Below are 26,141 nucleotides of genomic sequence, written 5' to 3' on the forward strand. Positions count from 1 at the left end.
AACTCCCATCATTTTAACGTAAAAGCAAATAATAAAGATTCTACATAATCAACTATATATACATATGTGTGTGGGCGTGTGTGTGTGAATAATAATTCGAAATAATACGTTATACGCAATTTGTGTTTGTTCTGCGAATAATTTGTTTTTAATGGTCGTATTGTTGTGACGGGCCGGAAGTCACTCTGCTTCCTGTTTGGGTGGGTGGGGTTGATGCGTGAAACTGAAGAGATGCAGAAACAAGAGGAGACACAAACGTCGATTTTTCTAAACTATGCCTCCTAGCGTACACACACACACACACACACACGTCACATTAACACGTTTTTAATATGGAGAACTGTATATTTATAATCTGTGTCGACACTCAGCTTTACATATACACATAGAAAAACACCTATTTTTTATATATTTTTATATATTTTTATTAGATCTCATTTTAACACTGGAGGTGAGATTTTTAAGAAATACTTGGTTGTTTTTGGGTTCAAACATCTGAGTTCAGTTTCAGTCCAAGAAGAACACAATGTACTGGTTCTGGTTCAGGTTATCTGGAACTAATACAACCAGAACTGCTGATGGACTCATTTATTTTGTTTCAGGTTCTGTTGGTTCTGAGGTTCTGTTGGGTTTCTTCAGCTGTGTATGTGTAGGTTCTGTGTGTTGTCCAGCTGAAGGTTCTGTAACTGTGTGCTGAGCTGCTGGTTCTGCTCCTGAAGAGAAAACAGGCTTAGGGTCAGACTCTAATTAACAATTCTATGATGTTATGTTCACGTCTTTATCTCACTGATAGACAGTTTGTAAACCACTCACTCCTACACCAAAGTCCATAGAGAAAATCAGTGATATTAGCTCGCAGGGACACAGGAGCTGCTGGTCTACTGCTGCCTCGTGTGGTCACTTTGTGTCACTGAAGTAACACAGAAGTAAGGATTTCAAACACAAAATAAGACATTTGAACTTAGTGATGGAGGCAGCAGTGGATCAACAACTCCTGTGTGTGTGATGTTAAAATCACTGATTTTCTCTATGGACTTTGGTGTGGGAGAGTACTCCCACTCTCAAACCTTAGTTTCCTGATTCTAGGCAAAGAGGGCACTGTCAGCTTTACACAAACTATCAAGTTAAGTCAAGTTCAATTAGGTCAACTTAAGTTAAGTCAAATTAAGGTCATGTTAATTTAAGTTAGGGTTAATTCAAGTCAAGTCAAGCCAAGTTAAGTTAAGTTAAGTTAAGTTAAGTTAAGTTAAGTTAAGTTAAGTTAAGCCAAGTCAAGTCAAGTCAAGCCAAGCCAACTTAAGTTAAGGTTAAGTCAAGTTAACCTAAGTCAAGTCAAGTCAACTTAAGGGGTCATGTTAATTTAAGTTAGGGTTCAGTCAAGTCAAGTTAAGTTAAGTAAGTTAAGTTGAGTTAAGTTAAGTTAAGTTAAGTTAAGTTAAGCTAAGTTAAGCCAAGCCAACTTAAGTTAAGGTTAAGTCAAGTTAAAGTTAAGTAACTTTCACTTAAGATAGGTTAAGTTAAGTCAAGTTAAGGTTAAGCGAAGTACCTGCTGGTGTTGTAGCTGAGAGCTGAACTGGGCCAGAGTTGAGTACAAGAACTGGTACTGTTCTGTGGTCTGGATCATACCACCTCTGCACGGGGGTGAAACCAGGTGTGATACAGGTGTGATACAGGTGTGATACAGGTGTGACACAGGTGACAGGGGGCGACGTCTGTCTCACCTGTCCAGTCGAAGCTGACACACTGTCTCCAGAATGTCCACCTGAGCTGTTTCTCTGAGCTGCTCAACACAAATACTGCTGGCTATAAAACAACCTGTCCTACCTATACCTGCACTGAGGAGAGGAAGCAAGGGGAGGAAACAAGGAGAGCAAAAAAGGAGGCAAGATGAGGGGAGGAGGGAAAGAGGGGAGAAGATGAATTGCTCAACAATAAAGTAAATTTTTCAATGAATATTTCAGTGTTTGATCATCACAACCTGCAGTGGACGATGATTGGTCCAGGGCCGGGGGTGGGGCCTGCGGTTGGCTGAGGGTCGGGCAGTAGGAGGGACTTCCTGTACGACTCCACCTCCTCCACCAACCTCAGCAGAAGAGCAGTGCATTGTGGAATGTGGTGGTCGGGCCAAGAGGTGAACCAGTAATGTCTGACAGGACGACGCTCGGAACACAGCTACACACACACACACACACACACGCACTTAGTATTTTTAGTAGCACTTTTTTAACAAACATAAACATAAGGCGATGAGTCGCCCCCTAGTGGCTGAACATGTTGTGTTTATGAATTAAATCGAATGAGGATGATGTAATGTCTGAACCTGGATCTCCATGTCAGTGATGGTGAAGCAATCTTTCTCTCGACTGTCTCTCACTCTGAGGAGGAACCTCCCAAACTGCCTTGTCTCTCCCTCCTTGTCTTCTTGCCTCCTTTCCTCGTCCCTCACCTTCATCCTCCTCAGCTGTGGCCAGTACACCTCACACTTCTGCAACAACAAACACCAAGCGTTTCCTCTGTGACCTCCTGACTCCCGCCGTGGGAGCACGGTCCAGGCAAGGTCAAAGGAGGCGGAGTCTGCTCACCTCATTGTTCTCCTTCAGTCTGGTAACCATGACGATGACACTGCTCCTCTCCTGCCACACCATGTCCCAGAAGTCGCCCACAGTGTGCACCATCGGCCCCTGGGTGGCGATGTAGGCGCGCGGTGTTCCTTTGTAACCCTGAAAGAGAGGGAGAGAGAGAAGGTGAGAGAGAGAGTGAGAGAGAGAGAGAGAGACAGAGAGAACTTAACTTGACAGTTAGCAAAAAAGCTGACTGTGCCCCCTTTGCCTAGAAAACACACACACAAGGCTGCAGAGTGACAGGAGTGCGTGGGTCGGGGTGAGAAGGGAAGAGATAGGAACGTGTCACTTCCTCCCTCACTTCCTGTGGTTTTCCTGGTTGTCAGACTCCCACACTGACAAACTGACAGCTCAACACTAACACACACACACACACACACACACACAAACACACACACAAATACGTATGTCACAATCTCGTTGTCGTCAGTTGTTGTTCCGTTAATCTTTAGCTCACAGCTGTTTCTGATGCGACCGCCTCTGTTAAACATAACAGTAAACGTTTATTTATATTCACTTGTAAACATGATTCAGTGTAAGTGTTCAGACGATCTGAACTCCATGTGTCTTCCTCTGGCGTTCCACAGGGATCTGTACTCGATCCCCTTCTCTTGTGTTTTTAAAACTTAACTTCTGGGAAAGTAAGACAAATGTCACCACAGCAGGGAAGAGCTAAAGAGGGACAAGCCCCAATATGAAGTAAGTTCTGACCCTGATGTAGTTGGCGTTGATGTAGCGGTCTGGCCCCGCCTCCTCGTCCAGGCTCCTCAGAATCACGCGACTCTCAGGATCTAAAGGGTTAATATAAAAACACCAACAAAGAGCAGTGATAAACGGGGGTGGAGACAGTAATTGTGTCTCTGCTGAGGACAGGCGAGACAAGTGAGACACTGACTGGGCAGGATGGTCTTATATCTGTCCTTCATCATGTGTCCGGGGACATCGAGCTCTTCAGCGCTCACAAAGTTGGGCGGGATCTTCTGTGGAGGAGACAGGGACACGACGCATGTTAAAACAAACACGCCTCATCTCACAATGTTTATTATTAGTATTTAGTATTATACATTTACTGTAATGTACTATGACTGCAGCTAATGCTAAATGTAGCCTAAAACCATGCTGTTACTGTCTGTACAGATAGCATTAGCCTTAGCAGGGCTAGCCCTGAAGAAGTCGCCAAACTCTGACATTTACTTCTTCTTCTATGTGGTGTAGCAACTTTGCTTACATTTACTAGCCTTAATGTCGTTAACGTTGCTACTGTTTGCTTTTGCTAATGTTTGCAAAGTTTCATGCAGAAAAATATCATCTCCACGCAAGCGTTAACGTCACTAATGTTAGCAATGGTAACTAATAATGATGCTAACACTAGCTGTTTTGCTAGTGTAAGCAAATTTGCTAATGAAAATGCAATCGCTGCTTATACATCTCTAATGTTGGCAGTTAGCAGTTGCTAGCAACGATCATCAACAAAGACAAACAAAGAAAGAATAAACAGCAGAAGCTAATGACGTTGGTTAGCTTCTTGTTAGGCTCTGCTGAGAGCTCGTGTTTTGGTTTGAAAACATCACAGATGTCCATGTTTTACCTGATACTCGTCGTTGAGCGTGTGCATGTCGGTGGCGGCGTGCTGCAGCAGTGTGTGTGTGAGCGGTCTGGACGAGGTGTGGAGCAGCTGAAGCCACACCTCCTTTGGGGTGGAGACAGAGCACACAGGCTCCACCCCCAGACTGCTCACATCCAAGAGCAGGGACAGGTTAGAACCACGCCTACAAGAAGTAACCACACACTCTCTTTATAAAAACAAACAAACACGTGATTCAGACATTTTTGAAAAACATAAAAAACACACACCTGTAAACCACTCACTCTCCCACACCAAAGCCCACAGAGAAAATCAATTATTTTAACATCACACACACAGGAGTTGTTGGTCCACTGCTGCATCCTTCACTAAATTCAAATGTCTTATTTTGTCACTCGGGATTTATAACCCTACATTTGGATTTGCTTATGTGACACAAAGTGACCACACAAGGCAGCAGAGGACCAGCAGCTCCTGTGTCCAAGCCAGCTAAAATCATTAATTTCTCTATGGACTTTGGTGTGGGAGAGTGAGTGGTTTACAAAGGGACACAAACACTTCACCTCTCCTGCAGGCGGACTGAGGCTTTGCGAGGGGGCGTGGTCATTGGTGGGGGCGTGGTCGGCTCCTCCACAGGTAGTGAGGCTGAGTGCACTGCTGTTGTACTCATGGTGTGTGTGTGTGTGTGTGAGAGTTGCTCTCAGGTTTTCATCACATCACGTTAATTCTGTTGACATGAGACACAAATGTTACCATGGTTACTCGGTCACTGATGGTGTCCCGCAGGGTTCATACCTTGGCACTGATGGACGTCTGTCTGAAGTTTACAATCGTCCGTCCCTCGTGTTGTTTCTTCTTAGCTGGTTTTGGTTTAAGGTGACACTTCCTGTCTGAGTCTGTCAGTTCTGTAAAAACAGAAACTCTGATCTCACTCAGCATCTGTCACACACACACACACACACACACACACACAAACGCACACACACATCTGAATGAAATGTGTGTGTGTGTGTGTTTCTACAGCAGTTTCATTCTGAAACGTTTCAGTGTGACTCCATCGGAAAGACAGTTTCCTCATATCAGGAAATCAGAGCACACACACCCACATCGACCAACACACACACAGACACACACTGACCAACACACACACACATCGACCAACACACACACAGACACACACTGACCAACACACACACACATACACACATACACACAGACACATCGACCAACACACACACACAGAAACACACTGACCAACACACACACATATACACACACCCACATCGACCAACACACACACTGACCAACACACACATACACACACACATCGACCAACACACACACAGACATACACTGACCAACACACACACACACACACACACATCGACCAACACACACACACACACACACACACACACACACACACACATCGACCAACACACACAAAGACACACAAAGACACACACTGACCAACACACACACACACACACACACACACACACACACACACATTGACCAACACGCACACAGACACATCGACCAACACACACACACACACACACACACAAGTACGGTGGCCTGGAAGTGGCCAAAAGAGTTGTGAACCAGAAGTCAACCACTTCCTTTCAACATGGTTATTTGACAGAATTTCAAAATAAAAGTGTTTGTTTTGATATGGAGTAACACAATGACACACACACACACACACAGACCAGTCATAAATGTATTGATCAGTTTTTATCAGTGATTGTTTTTTTCAGAAAGGCGATCGTTTCTGCTCCTGACAGAGAAGAGACAAGAAGAAACAAGTGTGTGTGTGAGTGTGTGTGTGTGTGTGTGTGTCCAGGTATTACTAATGTTGTGGGGACCTAAACCTGTTTACACAGTCACATGATGGGGACTTGTCTTCCTTGTGGGGTCCCCATAACGTAAATGACTACATTTTAAGGTGAAGATATGTTTTATGGTTAGGTTGATTGTTAGGGTAAGGATTAGGATTAGGATTAGGATTAGGACAGTAGTAGTTGTGGTTAAGGTTAGAGTAAGTCTCCGGGAAATGAATGTAAGTCAATGCAATGTCCCCTCAAGTCATGAATGTCGAACATGTGTGTGTGTGTGTGAGACACAGAGAGAGAGAAGTGAAGGATGGCAGGTGAGGTGGAGGAAAGAAAAAGAAGAGAACACATGATGAGACATGTCCTGTTGTTTTAACCGTTATTACTCTGAGAGAGAATGAAAAGATAGACAGATGATGAAAGAGTGAAAGATGCTCCAGGCGTTGATTATTAACACACGCACACACACACACACACACACACACACACACAATAATATAATATTCCTAAATAAAACAGCAGTAAAAGTATTTTACATTACATTATTTCATAAAAACTGTGGAAGAAAAAGTGATAAAAACTTCTGTGTGTGTGTGTGTGTGCGCACCTGTCCATTCCCTGTCCCTCTACTTCGTACCGTCTCCTCCTCCTGTCTTCTTTCAGGTCCTCGTCTCTTTTGTCTCTTCTTCCTTCTCTCTCTCTCTCTCTCTCTCTCTCTCTCCCTTGCTCTGTCTTTACTTCTACCTTCACTGCCACTTCCTTTTCTGTACCCGCCCACTCTCTCATTATCACACACACACACACACACACACTGGTGGAGCCTGTGGCGTGCAGTCTAAAGGGGGGACCATAACCTTGGATGAGGGGAATAGAAAGTGTGTGTGTGTGTTCTCTCGTCAGGACCAGTAGTCCTCATGGAGACATGAAACCTGGTCCTAATGAGGCAGAACCTCAGCCTTTCTGAGAAACTGGTTAATGTTTAGAACTAAAGATTTTTGTGGTTAAGGTTAGTGAGTAAATAAAACGTCCTGATAAGACCAGCTGCACAAACCTGTGTGTGTGTGTTGTGTGTGTCAGATGACCAGCAGCAGGATTTGATTCCACCAGGATGGAGAGTCAGTGATGAAGCTAACCTGCTAGCGTTATTCACTGTTCGTCACCATAGAAATAAAAGTGAACAGAGAGGATTCTTCATCATCATCATCATCATCATCATCGTCATGAAATCATCAGCTGATAGTTGTCGTTTATGTCAATGTTGTACTTTACTTTGTTATTTATATTTACTTTTCCTCGTTACTACCAAATAAAAGAGTTTGCATTATGGTCTGTATTTATATAGAGCTTTTCTTGCCTTGATGAACTGCTTTACATTACAGTTTTCACCCATTCACACATTCACACATTCACACGCTGCAACATGGACTTAAGTGTCTTGCTTCCAGTTGAAAACACAACTCACTCACTCACTCACCTACAATCTCACACTCACTCACTCATCTACACTCTCACTCACACGCTCACTCACTCACTCACTCACACTCTCACTCACTCAGACTCTCACTCACTCACACTCACTCACTCATCTACACTCTCACTCACTCACTCGTCTACATACACAGTCATTTATCGTCTACATATACAGTCATTTATGTCTGCATATACAGTCATTTATCATCTACATACAGTCATTTATTGTCTACATATACAGTCATTTATGTCTGCATATACAGTCATTTATCATCTACATACACAGTCATTTATCGTCTACATATACAGTCATTTATCGGCTGCATATACAGTCATTTATCGTCTACATATACAGTCATTTATCGTCTGCATATACAGTTTTTTATCATCTACATACACAGTCATTTATCGTCTACATATACAGTCATTTATCGTCTACATACACAGTCATTTATCGTCTACATATACAGTCATTTATCGTCTACATATAGTCATTTATCATCTACATATACAGTCATTTATCGTCTACATACACAGTCATTTATCGTCTACATATACAGTCATTTATTGTCTACATACCAGTCATTTATCGTCTACATATACAGTCATTTATTGTCTGCATATACAGTCATTTATCCTCTACATATACAGTCATTTATCGTCTACATATACAGTCATTTATTGTCTACATACCAGTCATTTATCGTCTACATATACAGTCATTTATTGTCTACATATAGAGTCATTTATCCTCTACATATACAGTCATTTATCGTCTACATATACAGTCATTTATCGTCTACATACAGTCATTTATCGTCTACATATACAGTCATTTATTGTCTACATATACAGTCATTTATCGTCTACATACACAGTCATTTATCGTCTACATATACAGTCATTTATCGTCTACACATACATTCATTTATCGTTTACATATACTGTCATTTATCGTTTACATATACAGTCATTTATCGTCTACATATAGTCATTTATCATCTACATACAGTCAATTGTCTACATACACAGTCATTTATCGTCTACATACACAGTCATTTATCGTCTACATATACAGTCATTTATTGTCTACATATACAGTCATTTATCGTTTACATATACAGTCATTTATCATCTACATATACAGTCATTTATCGTCTACATATACAGTCATTTATCGTCTACATATACAGTAATTTATTGTCTACATATACAGTCATTTATCGTTTACATATACAGTGATTTATCGTCTACATACACAGTCATTTGTCTACATACACAGTCATTTATCATCTACATATACAGTCATTTATCGTCTACATACACAGTAATTTATCGTCTACCTATACAGTCATTTATCGTCTACATACACAGTAATTTACTGTCTACATATAAAGTCATTTATCGTCTACATACACAGTAATTTATCGTCTACATACACAGTCATTTATCGTCTACATATACAGTCATTTATGTCTGCATATACAGTCATTTATCATCTACATACAGTCATTTATTGTCTACATATACAGTCATTTATGTCTGCATATACAGTCATTTATCATCTACATACACAGTCATTTATCGTCTACATATACAGTCATTTATCGGCTGCATATACAGTCATTTATCATCTACATATACAGTCATTTATCGGCTGCATATACAGTCATTTATCATCTACATATACAGTCATTTATCGTCTACATACACAGTCATTTATCGTCTACATATACAGTCATTTATCGTCTACATATAGTCATTTATCATCTACATATACAGTCATTTATCGTCTACATACACAGTCATTTATCGTCTACATATACAGTCATTAATTGTCTACATACCAGTCATTTATCGTCTACATATACAGTCATTTATTGTCTGCATATACAGTCATTTATCCTCTACATATACAGTCATTTATCGTCTACATATACAGTCATTTATTGTCTACATACCAGTCATTTATCGTCTACATATACAGTAATTTATTGTCTACATATACAGTCATTTATCCTCTACATATACAGTCATTTATCGTCTACATATACAGTCATTTATCGTCTACATACAGTCATTTATCGTCTACATATACAGTCATTTATTGTCTACATATACAGTCATTTATCGTCTACATACACAGTCATTTATCGTCTACATATACAGTCATTTATCGTCTACACATACATTCATTTATCGTTTACATATACTGTCATTTATCGTTTACATATACAGTCATTTATCGTCTACATATAGTCATTTATCATCTACATACAGTCAATTGTCTACATACACAGTCATTTATCGTCTACATACACAGTCATTTATCGTCTACATATACAGTCATTTATTGTCTACATATACAGTCATTTATCGTTTACATATACAGTCATTTATCATCTACATATACAGTCATTTATCGTCTACATATACAGTAATTTATTGTCTACATATACAGTCATTTATCGTTTACATATACAGTGATTTATCGTCTACATACACAGTCATTTGTCTACATACACAGTCATTTATCATCTACATATACAGTCATTTATCGTCTACATACACAGTAATTTATCGTCTACCTATACAGTCATTTATCGTCTACATACACAGTAATTTACTGTCTACATATAAAGTCATTTATCGTCTACATACACAGTAATTTATCGTCTACCTATACAGTCATTTATCGTCTACATACACAGTAATTTACCGTCTACATATAAAGTCATTTCTCGTCTACATATAGTCATTTATCGTCTGCATGTACAGTCATTTATCATCTGCATACACAGTAATTTATCGTCTACATATACAGTCATTTATCGTCTACACATACATTCATTTATCGTTTACATATACTGTCATTTATCGTCTACACATACAGTCATTTATCGTTTACATATACAGTCATTTATCGTCTACATACACAGTCATTTATCGTTTACATATACAGTCATTTATCCTCTACATATAGTCATTTATCATCTACATACAGTCAATTGTCTACATACACAGTCATTTATCGTCTACATACAGTCATTTATCGTCTACATATACAATCATTTATCGTCTACATACAGTCATTTATCATCTACATATAGTCATTTATCCTCTACATATGCAGTCATTTATTGTCTACATATACAGTCATTTATCATCTACATATACAGTCATTTATCATCTACATATACAGTCATTTATCCTCTACATATACAGTCATTTATTGTCTACATATGCAGTCATTTATTGTCTACATACCAGTCATTTATCGTCTACATATACAGTCATTTATTGTCTACATATACAGTCATTTATTGTCTACATACCAGTCATTTATCGTCTACATATACAGTCATTTATTGTCTGCATATACAGTCATTTATCCTCTACATATACAGTCATTTATCGTCTACATATACAGTCATTTATTGTCTACATACCAGTCATTTATCGTCTACATATACAGTCATTTATTGTCTACATATACAGTCATTTATCCTCTACATATACAGTCATTTATCGTCTACATATACAGTCATTTATCGTCTACATACAGTCATTTATCGTCTACATATACAGTCATTTATTGTCTACATATACAGTTATTTATCGTCTACATACACAGTCATTTATCGTCTACATATACAGTAATTTATCGTCTACACATACATTCATTTATCGTTTACATATACTGTCATTTATCGTTTACATATACAGTCATTTATCGTCTACATATAGTCATTTATCATCTACATACAGTCAATTGTCTACATACACAGTCATTTATCGTCTACATACACAGTCATTTATCGTCTACATATACAATCATTTATCGTCTACATACAGTCATTTATCATCTACATATAGTCATTTATCCTCTACATATGCAGTCATTTATTGTCTACATATTCAGTCATTTATCATCTACATATACAGTCATTTATCGTCTACATATACAGTCATTTATTGTCTACATACCAGTCATTTATCGTCTACATATACAGTCATTTATTGTCTGCATATACAGTCATTTATCCTCTACATATACAGTCATTTATCGTCTACATATACAGTCATTTATTGTCTACATACCAGTCATTTATCGTCTACATATACAGTCATTTATCGTCTACATACACAGTCATTTATTGTCTGCATATACAGTCATTTATCGTCTGCATATACAGTCATTTATTGTCTACATATACAGTCATTTATCATCTACATATACAGTCATTTATTGTCTACATATACAGTCATTTATCGTCTACATATACAGTCATTTATCCTCTACATTTCTGTTTTCAGATTCTTTGTCCTGTTTTTAAATCACACCGTGTGATTAAACCAAATTTCCCTCGTGAGCCATGAAGTGACAATGACAGCGCAGCGTCTAACTGTCTCCAGCAGAGGCAGCGCTGCTCACTTCAGTGTCCCCATGTGAAGTCCTCTCATTAGTTTCTATGGCGATGCAGCTGACGAGTGGCTGCACAGTCACAGTGACAACACTTTAAAACTCTCTCAGAGGAAACGTTCACTGATCAACGACACACGGAGCGACTGTTTCCACAAACCACGAGCTGAGCCACTGTCATGGCGGCAGTTACTGATGATTACCATGGAAACAGAGGTGAGGGGACGGCATTAGTCTTCATTAACATGACATTTTAATGAACAATTAGATTTTTGTTTTGTAAACTGCTGTTTTATTTGAATGTATTTTATATCACATCTTTTTGTAAACCATTAACTCTCCCACACCAAAGTCCATGGAGAAAATCAGTGATTTTAGCTGGCGGGGAAACACGAGCTGCTGGTCCTCTGCTGCCCTCGTGTGGACACGTTGTGTTACTGAGATAAATCTGAACGCAGGATTTAAAATGCCAAATAGACATTAGACATGAGTGGTTTACAAACTTCCAGTTTGTTGGAAAAGTCTGTCTCACATTGAAATAAAGACGTGAACATGTTCTAAAAGATATTGTATATTTTAATCTTCTTCTTTAAAAAACAAAACAAAAAAAACCGCTTGAATCAGTTGCTCTGTGTAAAACTGAAGTTTGTAAACTGCTCACTCTCCTACACCAAACCCCATAGAGAAAATCAGTGATTCTAACATCACACACATAGGAGTTGTTGATTCACTGCTGCCTCCATCACTAAGTTGTAATGTCTTATTATGTCACTTCAGTGTTTGAAATCCCTTCTTCAGATTGACCTCAGTGACACAAAGTGACCACACGAGGCAGCAGAGGACCAGCAGCTCCTATGTCCCTGTGAGCTAAAATCACTCATTTTCTCTGTGGACTTTGGTGTGGGAGAGTGAGTTTCTCTCCAGTCAGAGGCTCAACTGCGATGAATCTTTAATAAAACACACAAAAAGACAAAAGTGCTAATAAATATCTTTACTTTTTATTCATAGTGTGATTTGTATACGTGTAGTAAACAGTTATAGGATAAACTCTCTGCTCATCACGTCGCAGGTGGAAGGAAAAGAAATATGCATGGAAGTCATGTGGAGGAAAATTCCCATCATGCAGTGCAGTTTCATATTGCGAATAACTTTGGTATGTAAACAAAGCATGTACGTTCATTTACATAATCAAGAAAAAAAAACAATCAGCATCAGGATCCATAAAACAAACAAGCGTCTGTTTTATTCTGAAATGTGATAAATACGATAACACCTCAACATTATTATTCATTAAAGTTGTTCTCTAAATATTTGCTTCTTGAATCAGTGTTGACAAATATTTACAGTCACTTCACATTAATGTCGATCAGCTGATCTGTTTCACAGGAACTCAATACAATCACCTGACACTGTGACCCCGCCCCCTCAGTGACATCACTTCCTTCAACAAAAGAGCGCTTCACAACGACGATCAACAGAAAATATTTTTTCCCTCTTTAATTATTCTAAATATTACACATTTTTTGTTTGGTTTTTCTGTAAAAATCGTTAATTTTGTTGTGGTGATCAGCGTCAAGAAGAAAAAAGAAAAAGTCTTAAATATGTGAAATATTTCAAGCATCTCGTACAAACATTTAACACTGTTATTGTTTTCTCCTCCATATTTTAATATTGCTAATGTTTATTCACATCAGAAACTTTTACTTTGAAAAATATTAAAACCCAACTTGAAAAATACAAAAAAACCAAAAACCTACAAAAATGATGACAAAACTAAAAGATAAAAACAATAAGTTAACTTGTTATAAAAAGAAAATTACGTAAATAACGTTTACAGATAAACAAACGCTCACTCTGTACATGCTAATCCACGCTAACTGTTAACAGCAGCAGCAGCGTACACACGCTAGGTAAACTGACAAATCCCGACACTAACAGCGAACAACTGAAGATACACTCTAACAGTAATACTGTTTACACGCTAACAGTGGTGTACAGCAAAGCTAACAATAGCTTGACACTGTACATATGCTAACGGAAGGCTACTGCATACACGCTAACAGTAGTACACTACCGTTTACAGCCTTAACAGTTACATATTGTATAGCTATTAGCAGTATACATGCTAACGGTAGTGCACTATGGTATGCTAACAGAGGGCTCCTGTATGCATGCTAACAGTAGTATACTACTGCATACATGCTAACAGAAGGTTCCTGCATACATGTAGCTTTTATACAGGAGTGCACTACTGTCAGCTTGTATACAGTAGTACATTACTGTTAGCATGTATACAGTAGTGTACTACTGTATACATGCTAACAGAAGGTTCCTGCATACATGTAGCTTTTATACAGGAGTGTACTACTGTTAGCATGTATACAGTTGTACACTACTGTCAGCTTGTATACATTACTGTTAGCATGTATACAGTAGTGTACTACTGTATACATGCTAACAGAAGGTTCCTGCATACATGTAGCTTTTATACAGGAGTGTACTACTGTTAGCATGTATACAGTTGTACACTACTGTCAGCTTGTATACAGTAGTACATTACTGTTAGCATGTATACAGTAGTGTACTACTGTATACATGCTAACAGAAGACTCCTGCATTCATGTCCCACACAAACGCAGGACCATCTTCCATTCTTTCAAAATAAAACACGTTTTAACAAACATGGCCGTCTCGTTAAGTCAGTCAAAGATGAGGTTGCGTGTTTCAGGTCAATTTCCTTTAACTTCTTGCTTACATGAACACTAGTGAGCCAACGCTAACAAAACAAACAAAAAATCTCCCCACTCACATGTGACCTTTGACCTGGGTGAAAGTCTCTTAACAGTCATGTAGTGTTCAGTGTAAGGTTAGCATTAGTTTTATAAATGTTGGACTGAATGGAGGGACGTATTGATTGACTGATTGGTTGAGGTGTGTTGATGAAACAGGTGTCCTTTTATTCCAGGTATTGATCTGTTTCTTCCCGTTTTGTTTAAAAACGTGCAGCATTAGCCTCACAGCTGACTGTGATGTCATCGATGACATCACTGGTGTCTGTGAAATAAAATGGAAGACAGAATTCACTCCATCAAGCGTTCATGTGTCGGATCTTCTGATTGGTCAGACAGATGCAGATTCTTCTTCTTTTAAAACGTTTAACTTTTAATCCACAAAAATAAAAGAGCCATTTTTTCCAGTTTGTCGTTGTCCTGCAGAAGACCCCGCCCGCTACAGTTATGTCAGAAGAGAAGACTCCGCCTCCTGTTTGGGCTATTTGCTAAAGAGAAACATTTTATTCAATCAAACTGTCCTGTAAGTTTGAGTGAGTGTGAGTGTGTGTGTGCGTGTGTGTGTGTGTGTGCGTGTGCGTGTTACCTGGCTCAGGTGTTGCTGTCGTCGCTCTCACAGTTTCCTTCTCCAGGTGAATCTCTGGCAGACTGAAGATAGAAGTGGCTGGAAAAACAAAAAAACAATCCATTGGCGACTTAATGTCAAACAGAAAATGACATCATGGTCAAGTCATTTAAAACTTACTGTCAGGAAGTGACTTTACTCTGTTTCCAAGGTTACTGAAGTAACGATGATGAAGCGACTCGTCCGCAGAGACTCTCTTCTTTCCTTCAAACTGAAGTTCACATTAAAAAAACAAAAAACTTTATTGTCCAGTTACTGGTGAAACATTAGTGATGATGTCACATCCTGTCTGTGATGCGTTCACTGACCTTTAAGAACTTTGACAACAATTCCACTCCTTCACTGCTGAGCCTGAACCACACACACACACACACAGTTTTATTAATTTACTTGGTATCTGCTGTGTAGTACTGGTGTGTAATATTGTTGTGTAGTTCAGGTGTGTAACATTGTTGTGTAGTTCAGGTGTGTGTAGTACTGTTGTGTAGTAATGCAGTGTGATATTGTTGTGTAGTACAGGTGTGTAGTACTGTTGTGTAGTACTGGTGCGTAGTACTACTGTGTAGTACTGTTGTGTAGTACTGGTGCGTAGTACTACTGTGTAGTACTGGTGCGTAGTACTGATGTGTACCTGGGCGTGTGGTGACTCAGCGTTTCTGCTCTGTACTGAGGATAATTGTACTGCTGTGTAGTACTGTTATGTAGTACTGCTGTGTAGTACTGCTGTGTAGTACTGCCATGTAGTACTGCTGTGTACCTGGGCATGTGGTGACTCAGCGTTTCTGCTCTTTGCTGAGGATAATTGTACTGCTGTGTAGTACTGTTGTATAGTACTGCTGTGTAGTACTGCCATGTAGTACTGCTGTGTACCTGGGCATGTGGTGACTCAGCGTTTCTGCTCTGTACTGAGGATAATTGTACTGCTGTGTAGTACTGTTGTATAGTACTGCTGTGTAGTACTGCCGTGTAGTACTGCTGTGTACCTGGGCATGTGGTGACTCAGCGTTTCTGCTCTGTACTGAGGGTAACTGTATGACACAAACTCATCGTTTGCAGTGATCCCCGGCCACGTACGCTCTGTCGGTGTTCCTGTAAACACACACACACACAGGTCAGTTTGTCTGATTACTGGTGGGGTTTGTCCACTGCTCCCAAACATGACTGTTACCGTGGTAACTATGTTACGAATTTACCAAGCAGTTTGAAGATGAAGTGAAGCTCCTCCTCCACCGTGGAACCAGGAAACAGAGGACGACCCGTCGCCATCTCATAGAAGATACAGCCGACGCCCCTGAGACACACACAGACACAGACACAGACACACACACACACACACACACACACACACACACAGTCGGACGGACGGACAGACGGACAAGTCAGTCATAGACGGGCAGCATTAGCACTACAATAGGAGTACTACGGTGAGAGTACTTGGTACTGACCACATGTCGATGTGTGTAGAATAGTCAGTGCTGCCCAGGAGAATGTCGGGCGGTCGATACCACAGCGTCACCACCTCGTTAGAGTACGTCTTTGTCGGGATCGACTTAGCTCGAGCCAAACCTGAAACAAATAGTGACATCATCACTGTGTTGACATAAAGTCAGTGCACATTTACCGTAAAGTCAGAGTTAAGTCAGGGTAACCTCACAGTTAAGTTAAAGTAAAATCAAAGTAAACTCTCGGAGTACACTCTCGGAGTACGCTCTCGGAGTACGCTCTCAGAGTACGCTCTCGGAGTAAACTCTCGGAGTACTCTGTCGTAGTACGCTCTTGGAGTAAACTCTCGGAGTACACTCTCGGAGTACGCTCTCGGAGTACGCTCTCGGAGTACGCTCTTGAAGTACACTCTTGGAGTATAGCAGGAGTGAACTCACCAAAGTCAGCCAGCTTCAGTTCTCCTCGTTCGTTGATGAGCAGGTTCTGGGGTTTCAGGTCTCGGTGCAGGACTTTCCTGCGGTGACAGTATGACAGACCTCGAAGCAGCTGAAACAGAAACAGCTGAGGGACCAAAAGAATCAGATCAGTGCACACGTGTAAAAGTACTTCAATAATAATAATAATAATACTTAACAAACAGTAGCAAAACACACAAGTCAAACTCTAATAATACACATTTAAGCATCAACTTTATAGACTGTATAATGACAACAATAAATAAATAAATAAATAAATAAATAAATAAATAAAGCTTACTCACTTTGACATTGTGAACATGGATCATGTTTCCACAGTCGTCCAGGTACTGTTTAAGATCTTTGTCCTGAAACACACACACACACATTAGGGTTAGTCATAACATAAACTGGTCAATTCAACGACATGCATACGAGTGTGTGTGTGTGTGTGTGTGTGTGTGTCTCACCAGGTATTCAAACACCAGTGTGAGTGACTTCTGTGTGTGGATGATGTCATGAAGGGTGACGATGTTGGCGTGTTTCAGATCCTTCAACAGCGACACTGAGGAAATAAAAACACACACATTAATAAACACACACTACAGAGGTACCCCTCTATAGTACTACAGTATCAGTAGTACCACTCTATAGTACTACAGTATCAGTCGTACTATGCTGTAATGTGAAGTGACTGTTGATGCTGAACCTCTAAAGCCTGGTGAGTGTTTGTTTATTGTCTTTGTTCATGATCCTGGTTTTGAATAAAGTTTCATTCAAATTAACCTCTGAGTAAAGTCAGAGTAAACCATGGATGTTTTATAAGAACTGGATAGAGCTCCGCCCCCTCTGCCTTGAGGACAATTTTGTCATGGTGGCCACTTCCGTGTACTGCAACAAAAAATACTCCCGGGCCGAAAAAGCAATTTTCCCATTGACCACAATAGTAAAAGAGACGCCTCTAAAACTGTTCACAGGACACCTCCAGACATGGACATAGGCATGTATAGATCTTTATGTTCTATATTTTTAATTCATGGAGTTTCATATTTGAAAAACCTTCCTAAAGGCCATAAAAAGCCCAGAAAAATCTTATTTCTCAGAGTGTACGGGCACAGCAAAGCGCGGTCATGGCGTCTCGGGAACGGCTGCTGTCAGGGAAGCGTACGATGTGAAAACTTTAGGAGAAATGTGAATAAATGAAGGCAATTATGAGTTTTCTTTTACATTTTTTAACGCGGACGGCTCGTTCACAGCCGAACGGCATCATGGGAGGTAATACATCCATGGAGTAAACTTAGAGCAGTTGCTGTTTGTTTATCACCTTTGTTCATGACCCTGGTTTTAAATAAAGTTGAATTCAAATGAACCTTCTCTGATGGCCGTGCACGGAGCTCCTTCTTCATGTTCCAGTCGAATTTCCTTCAGCGCCACCAGGTTCTCCGTCAGTTTACTGCGACCTTTGTACACTGTGGCATACGTTCCCTACAGAGACGCACACAGAGGGACAGACACACACACAGGGGGACAGACGCACACAGAGGGACAGACACACACAGGGGGACAGACAGGAGGACAGACACAGTTCAGTAGACGACATCACAGTGTGTCCCTTTAAGTCACTGACGACAGTTTCTTTGTGTATAAAAGGACAAATCACTTAATGGACAGGACAGTCAGTCCACATGTAAATAAAGTGTCCTCACCTCTCCCAGTTTGTCCAGTTTGATGTAAGTTTCCAGTTTCCCAAAACCAATTTCTGACTGTAAGCACAGAGATAGACAGACAGTTCATAAAATATGTCTTCAAGAGACAAAACAGGAGAAAAGGGATGTGGTATCTGCTCTCTCTTTGAACATTTTAAGAAAGAGGGTTCCTAACAACAGGAAGTAATACCAGAGACACTCTGCGGAGACGCCTGCTGATTGGCTGCTCAAACAAAGACGGACCAATCACGTTAAACTTCTCCAGGTAATCGTCAGGAAGACGGATGTCAGCAGGTAACGAGAGACGCTTGTTTATGTCCTGAGGGACAGAGACAAAGACACAGAGAAGAACTGATGGACTCAAGAACAGAGAACATGGTGTGTGTGTTTCAGTGTGTGTGTGTGCTGACCTCAGTAGAAATCTTCTTGTTCCTCAGTCGGACTCTCACTGGACTCTGGACGTCGTCTGATGAAGACGCTGCGTCACTTTCTCCGTCTGAGCTCATCTTCATGTCCTCATGGACGATTTCTGAAAACAAAAATATGTCAATCAAATAAACTGTATATATGCAGTATTTGTACTGTGTAGTAGTAGTAGTACTGTGTAGTAGCAGTAGTAGTACTGTGTAGAAGCAGTAGTAGTACTGTGTAGTAGAGGTTTTTTTTAGACCATGCTGGATAAGGCTGCAGAACCTGGGTGATGTGCGCGGCGTGCAGTGTGTGTGTTGTGTATTAAGTGAAATATCTTGATTTGACCAAAGAAAATCTTTTAAATTTTACACAAAGATGGATCAAAAATAGAAAAAAACCACAACAAAAATACCATCATAATATTATCTTATTATTTATAATTTTTTGACTTTGTAAAAATGCCAGATCCTTCTAGTGCAGCATGTCTGCTGGAGGTCATCAATCACTTTACCTGTACCTGTTCTTATTAGGCTATAGCTCAATATCTTCAATACAGAGTTGTAGTGGTAAACACAGATGTGGTTAAATTAAAAATAATCTCTTAGTCTCATAGTCTATTCTATAAATAATCTACTGATGTTATACATTTCTTCTGTAACTTGTATCAGGCTGTCTGTCGGCATGACGTCCTGGTATCGGTTTATCTTGTTAGAAGAAATCACGTTGAGGGTTGTTGGACGTAGTAACGGTCTGTTTGGCACGCTGGGGTTTAACTCGCAGGACGGCGTCACGTGGCACGTGTGCATACGATGGAAACGCTCGCGACATATGACGCATGTGAGGTTCATGCAGTTTTCCATCCACACTATAGAGGCACTACAATGCTCATATTACTATTGTGTCAAGATCGTTGGAAACATAGTTTTCTGCCCTTTTTCCAACCAAGGCGGCCAAAACCAACCAGGCCACCGCCTTAGCCTTAGACGGCAGAGAAAGCCCTGGTGGTGGTAGTAGTAGTGGTAGTATTAGTAGAATGTAGTAGTAGTAGTAGTACTGTGTAGTAGTAGTAGTGAGTATTACCTAGCCTGTTAGCATGGTTGAGGTATGAGCTCAAACTTCGTCCGAGTGCTCGTGGTTTTCTGTACGACTGAAGAAGAGACTGAAGAGACGAAGACGAAGACCGAGCCTTCAAACCTCCTGACGAGCGGACAGACACCTCTGAGGGGGCGGAGTCAAAGCAGCCAATCAGATCACAGATAAAGGTTTTACGACCTTTACAGGCACCACTGTTATTGATTCAGTTCAAAGTGTGTGTGTGCGTCACCTGAATCACTGTGTGATGTCACTTCCTGGTTGATGGTGTCACTCACTGTTCTGTCCCCTTCCCCAGCCCCGCCCCTCCCGAGAGTGAGCGACAGCTGCCGCTTGATCTTCCTCATCCTCTCCATCAGGGGAGGGCGGGGAGGCAGAGGGGGGCGTGACGCCAAGGTGGGTTGGGCCGCCAGCCTGGAGGCCACACCTACACATTACAAATACAGGAAGTGAATGTAAATATAGCTGCTTAAAAAAATTTAAATCACTTGCGTTTATTTGTGTTTACTCATGGTACTCGCCCACTAGCATCCTGCGGCTAATGCTAAGCTAATTATGTTCATGACTTCCCGTCTTTGTCGCCACAGAAGAGGCTCAATGCTGATTGACAACATTACATCACACTGTTTGACTCTGGTTCACAGGTAACTTAGATGGATAGATTAATAAATAAATACTTTATTGATCTGCCATGGGAGAAATTCACATTGTCCAGCAGCTCTTGACATGTAAATAGTTAAAAAGGGGAAAAAATAAAATGAGTAAATATAGCATTGTTAGTTGCAAAATGCCCATTGTTATGGTGTTAGGATGTTATGTTATGTTTGTTCTCTCTGTGGTTCCGTCTATGTTCTGAGTTCTCTCCGTGGCACTGTCTATGTTCTGTGTTCTCTCTGTGGTTCCGTATATGTTCTCTCTGTGGTTCAGTCTATGTTCTGTGTTCTTTCTGTGGTTCCGTCAATGTTCTGTGTTCTCTCTGTGGTTCCGTCTATGCTCTGTGTTCTCTCTGTGGTTCCGTCTATGTTCTGTGTTCTTTCTGTGGTCTATGTTCTGAGTTCTCTCTGTGGTTCTGTCAATGTTCTGTGTTCTCTCTGTGGTTCCGTCAATGTTCTGTGTTCTCTCTGTGGTTCCGTCTATGTTCTGTGTTCTCTCTGTGGTTCCGTCTATGTTCTGTGTTCTCTCTGTGGTTCCGTCAATGTTCTGTGTTCTCTCTGTGGTTCCGTATATGTTCTGTGTTCTTTCTGTGGTCTATGTTCTGAGTTCTCTCTGTGGTACTGTCTTTGTTCTGTGTTCTCTCTGTGGTTCCGTCTGTTCCGTGGTCTCTCTGTGGTTCCGTCAATGTTCTGTGTTCTCTCTGTTGTTCCGTATATGTTCTGTGTTCTTTCTGTGGTCTATGTTCTGAGTTCTCTCTGTGGTTCCGTCTCTGTTCTGAGTTCTTTCTGTGATACTGTCTTTGTTCTGTGTTCTCTCTGTGGTTCCGTCTGTTCCGTGTTCTCTCTGTGGTTCCGTCTATGTTCTCTCTGTGGTTCCGTCTATGTTCTCTCTGTGGTTCTGTTTCCTCTCTCTTCATATTTCAGTGATAACAAATGAAAACGGGACCCGTCTATCTGCTGGTATGTGTATGTGTGTGTATGTGTGTGTGTGTGTGTGTGTGTGTTATAAATAGCAGCGCGTTTAATCTCTGACGCCGTTGTGCCGTTAACGGCTCGTTCATGTTTCTGTTTCCGGGTGTCTCGCGGCTCGGTGGCGGCTGTTACTCACCGGGACTCGTTGACCCGGTCTGTTCCGGGTTTCCTGCGGCTCGGTTCAGTCTGACAGAATCTCGGTTCTCTGTGGCTCCCAGTAATCTGCCGCCATGTTGCTGCTGCTGTTGCTTGGCCCCGCCCCTTCGGTGCGTCCTGGTGGAGACGCCCACCGCACCGTCACTGACGTCACAGCACGGCGTTCCCTGCAAGCGCGCCAACCGCAGACAGTTCAATGTTCAAGTTAGTACTAAATAAATGTCAGCGTTATCATTGTTAACCGTTAAATTTAAACTGTAAAATCAACTAATTTATTTATAAAGTAAAATTTAAACGGTTTTTTTTGTAGCTTCAGAATAACGATGCGTTCCAAGTCGGAAAAAACCATGGACCCAAACGTATCTTTGGGTAGCCATTGTTAGCTATACCACACGATAGCAACGCTCTACATGGGATTTTTCAGTATATATACACAGTAGTAGTATATTTACAGTATTAGCACTGTTTAGTAGTAGTCATACTGAGTATTACCTCGCCTGTTTGTACAGTAAGCAGTATTAGTACTGTGTAGTACTAGTAGTACCCATGATGGTGTGGTCGTACAGTACAGTATATTTGCAGTAGTACTGCTGTTTTCTGGCCTGTAAGCATGGTTGTACAGTATATGATATTTGCAGTATTAGTACTGTGTAGTAGTAGTACTGCTGTGTTCTGGCCTGTAAGCATGGTTGTACAATATATTTGCAATATTGCAGTACTGTGTTGTAGTAGTAGTAGTAGTAGTAGTGATCTGCTCCAGATTTAGAAAAAAGGTCCTTTCTCTTCACTCTGTAGTCAAAGCTCCGCCCCAAAACACTTAGTCTACATTTACATGATTACGGTCTGAACAGAAGACGCAAAAGTGGCGTCGCATCTTCACTTTTTATTCCACGTGTAGACGAGCGTTTTCGGGAGGAAATCTGCCTGCATACAGTGACGCAAAAGTGTGTGGAATTCGATTGGGTATGCATGCCAGGCGGCTAGGTGGTGCTGTGATACACTATTATACAACACCGCCATGTATGAGCACATGCGCAAAATCTTCTTTCCTCTCCGCAAAACATATTACAAATCCTTCTCTGTTCAGTAATATGATCTGTACATATACTGCACATTTTGTGGAAAGACTCCTGTATGTTTATTAGAGCTGCCAGAGCAGCTTGAAGGTCCATCCCATGGAAATAATCCGACATGGTTGTTTATTTCCCTGTACTGGCACATGTATGGGACGTAAACGCGTACGCGACGTGAGCAGAGTTTTGCATCTTGCCAGTGTAGACAGAGACGATATGCCGGAGCGTATTCAAGTTTTCCACTCTGGAGGGTGGTTTCAGATTTTTGCATTTTAAAGCCCCAAAAACGCCGCCACCGTCTTAACAAAAGGCACCTCCGCTAAAATATTTTGTAGTTTTTACCTGCAAGGGTCCTCGTGTGAACGTGGCCTTAGACACAACAAACACTGCCTGAAACTGAGCTGAGGAGACAGAAGTGGGAGGAGCTTGGTTGTGGATTACAGATGAGTGGAAAGGCCAAAGGTCAACAAAGAGTTCATACAGTTTATTGTTACAGTGAAATAAAAAAGTTAACAAATTCTCATCATCAGTCAATCAGATCAGCCGGCTGCTGCAGTGGCTCCACCCACCAACTCAGAGGTGTTCTGTGATTGGACAGTGGAGGTGAGCGTGTCCAAGCGCTGTCACTGTTACTAGTTGGAGTTGAAGATCTTGGTCAGCAGCGAGACATTCGATTGGCTCTTCTCCTGTAAGAGGCGGGCCTTGTCCATGTCCTTCCTCCTCCTCTTCCTCGTCTGGATCTCGTCCTCTGTCTGCCTCTGCGTGAAGTCCCACGTCTTCTCCTCCACCTGCTGGAGACACACAGAATAACAGGCATTTTAACACAAGCCCTCAGGTGGGACTCTTGCCTGTGGTCATGTGACCGCGGCGTGGCGTACCTGTGGGCCATCCTGCCGCCTCCTATTCCTCTTCTTGTCGTTCATGTGAGCGCTCTTCTCCACGTTGTTCAGGTAAAAGTTTGTTTCTCTCTTTGCCTGAGAAATTTCTGTCCTGAGTCTCTGCTTCAGAACCATCTGCTCGTACGCCAGACGCTCACTCAGGTGAATCCACTGGAACCTGTGCAGGTACTGAACACACAGACACACACACACACAGACAGAGGTCAGGCCCCGCATCCCTCTGCCTGAACAGTGTGACGATGATGCCACGTGGGCGTTACCTTGATGCACCACAGGTCGGAGGAAAAGTTCTGGCGTTTCCTGGTTCCCATCGGTGTGTTGTGTAGAGACACAGCCACACGCTTCGCCACACGCTTGTCTCTAAACTCCACCCATCCTTCAGTAAAGCCACACCTCCTCAGACCAGACCTCTTCTTCTTCTTCATCTTACTGTCTGAGGGATCGATAATCAGTGGTAACAGTGAACACAACTGGTACATATATACATGAGTATTTGTACTGTTAGTGTGTGTTTACACACACTTTTATGTACTTGTGCCCTTGTCTGAGGTGTTTGTGTGTATCTGTACTAATTTACTTGCATATACTTGAGTGTAACTGTGTATATTTGTATGTATTTGCATGTACTTTTGTGTATTTACAAGTCTGTACACTTGCCTGAATTTGTATATACTTGTGTGTACTTGCACCCTCAACCCTTGTACTATATTAGTGTGTTTACTTGCTTGTACTTGCATGTAACTGTATTCTCAGGCTGCAGAAATACTCTAAGTTGTTTGTGTGAATTTGTAATATATTAGTTTGTATATTTGTGTGATCTTGTGTATTTACACATACGTCTGTGTACTTTTGTGTAAGTGTGTGTACTTGTACCCTCAGGCTGCAGAAACACTCGTCCAATCTCTCCGTATGCTGACATCATGTTCCTCAGGTGTTTGGGGCGGAGCCTTGGAGGAATATGACCCAGGTAAATGATTCCAGGAACCACCTGACGCTTTGAACAGGACGTCGCTTTGGTCTTCTTCATCACAGCTGCTGCTTCCTCCTCCTCCTCATCATCATCACCTCTGATTTCCTCCTCTTCTTCTCCTTCCTCCTCCTCTTCTTCCTCTCCCTGAGTCACAGTCTTTAGCTCCTCCTCCTCTCCCTGAGTCGCAGTCTTAAGCGCCTCCTCTTCACCTCCCTCCTCCTCTTCTTCCTCTCCCTGAGTCGCAGTCTTCAGCTCCTCCTCCTCATCTTCTCCTTCTTCCTCTCTCTGAGTCGCAGTCTTCAGCTGCTCCTCCTCCTCTCTTCTCTCCATGTCTGTGAACACTGAGGAAACATTAAAGTGATGACTGACAGAAGTGATGCGTGGACACAGACACAGAACGGTCCGGAGAACGTGGTTTGACCGTTTTCTCTGACAGTTCTGGACGAGACTAAATGTGTTTTTCAGGACATCAATGATTACTAGTGTACCGTGAATCAGACATTTTAACTGTACAGTTTGAGAGAAATGTAAAAGAAAAAGTCACCACAGTGTTCATGATCTGTGACGACGAGCAAACTGGAAATATTTTTACTGCTTTAGAGAAATTTGCACCAGTTCATCCAAGACATTCTTGCTCCATAAGTGCTGTTATTTATTGATTTAACCTTTAAAAAGTCAGTTGAGAACCAATTCTCATTTACAATGACGACCTGGCCAAGAGGCAGCACGACAACACAACAGTTCATAACAGTCAGATAAAACCTGACAACAGTCACAAACTTAATAAACATAAACACTCTCCTCGTGATTAAAGTTTAACGAACACAAATCTCACCTTTAAATCTTTATTTGTACGTTTATCAAAACAGCGGCAGCACGTGAACGTGATACCGAGGCGAGTTTCGTCGCCATGAAATGACGACACAACCTCCGGCCTTACCTTCAAAATAAAGTTTTTCCTGC

At 41.2% G+C, this 26,141-nt stretch overlaps 3 protein-coding genes across 4 annotated transcripts; all 3 read right to left on the bottom strand.

Moving 5' to 3' along the window:
• Positions 1-380: 380 nt before the first annotated feature.
• LOC131468926 (tyrosine-protein phosphatase non-receptor type 7-like) lies at positions 381-6,734 on the bottom strand. Of its 2 annotated transcripts, none has more exons than XM_058643639.1 (12): positions 6,649-6,734; positions 5,002-5,111; positions 4,770-4,933; positions 4,210-4,390; positions 3,517-3,601; positions 3,333-3,412; positions 2,583-2,720; positions 2,321-2,485; positions 1,979-2,172; positions 1,722-1,835; positions 1,547-1,631; positions 381-713 (listed from the first exon to the last, which is right to left on the bottom strand). In XM_058643639.1, the coding sequence occupies exons 3-12, from the start codon at positions 4,874-4,876 to the stop codon at positions 636-638; spliced, it is 1,227 nt and encodes a 408-aa protein (XP_058499622.1). In that variant the 5' UTR covers positions 4,877-4,933; positions 5,002-5,111; positions 6,649-6,734; the 3' UTR covers positions 381-635. The 2 variants fall into 2 exon arrangements, with proteins under 2 accessions (XP_058499622.1, XP_058499621.1); XM_058643638.1 differs by having other exon boundaries at positions 5,002-5,145.
• A 6,176-nt stretch (positions 6,735-12,910) lies between these two features.
• Positions 12,911-22,364, bottom strand: LOC131468924 (cyclin-dependent kinase 16-like). Its single transcript, XM_058643635.1, has 17 exons — positions 22,217-22,364; positions 20,688-20,882; positions 20,444-20,581; positions 19,363-19,481; positions 19,143-19,271; positions 18,953-19,009; positions 18,617-18,731; positions 17,717-17,811; positions 17,552-17,614; positions 17,229-17,352; positions 16,794-16,914; positions 16,542-16,639; positions 16,332-16,437; positions 15,657-15,699; positions 15,469-15,559; positions 15,310-15,387; positions 12,911-15,211 (listed from the first exon to the last, which is right to left on the bottom strand). The coding sequence occupies exons 2-17, from the start codon at positions 20,809-20,811 to the stop codon at positions 15,174-15,176; spliced, it is 1,539 nt and encodes a 512-aa protein (XP_058499618.1). The 5' UTR covers positions 20,812-20,882; positions 22,217-22,364; the 3' UTR covers positions 12,911-15,173.
• Positions 22,365-23,772: 1,408 nt separating this feature from the next.
• Positions 23,773-26,099, bottom strand: abt1 (activator of basal transcription 1). Its single transcript, XM_058643643.1, has 5 exons — positions 26,014-26,099; positions 25,082-25,519; positions 24,469-24,641; positions 24,188-24,376; positions 23,773-24,100 (listed from the first exon to the last, which is right to left on the bottom strand). The coding sequence occupies exons 2-5, from the start codon at positions 25,506-25,508 to the stop codon at positions 23,942-23,944; spliced, it is 948 nt and encodes a 315-aa protein (XP_058499626.1). The 5' UTR covers positions 25,509-25,519; positions 26,014-26,099; the 3' UTR covers positions 23,773-23,941.
• Positions 26,100-26,141: the final 42 nt, after the last annotated feature.

This window comes from Solea solea, chromosome 11, assembly GCF_958295425.1.
Source record: "Solea solea chromosome 11, fSolSol10.1, whole genome shotgun sequence".
NCBI lineage: Eukaryota > Metazoa > Chordata > Actinopteri > Pleuronectiformes > Soleidae > Solea > Solea solea.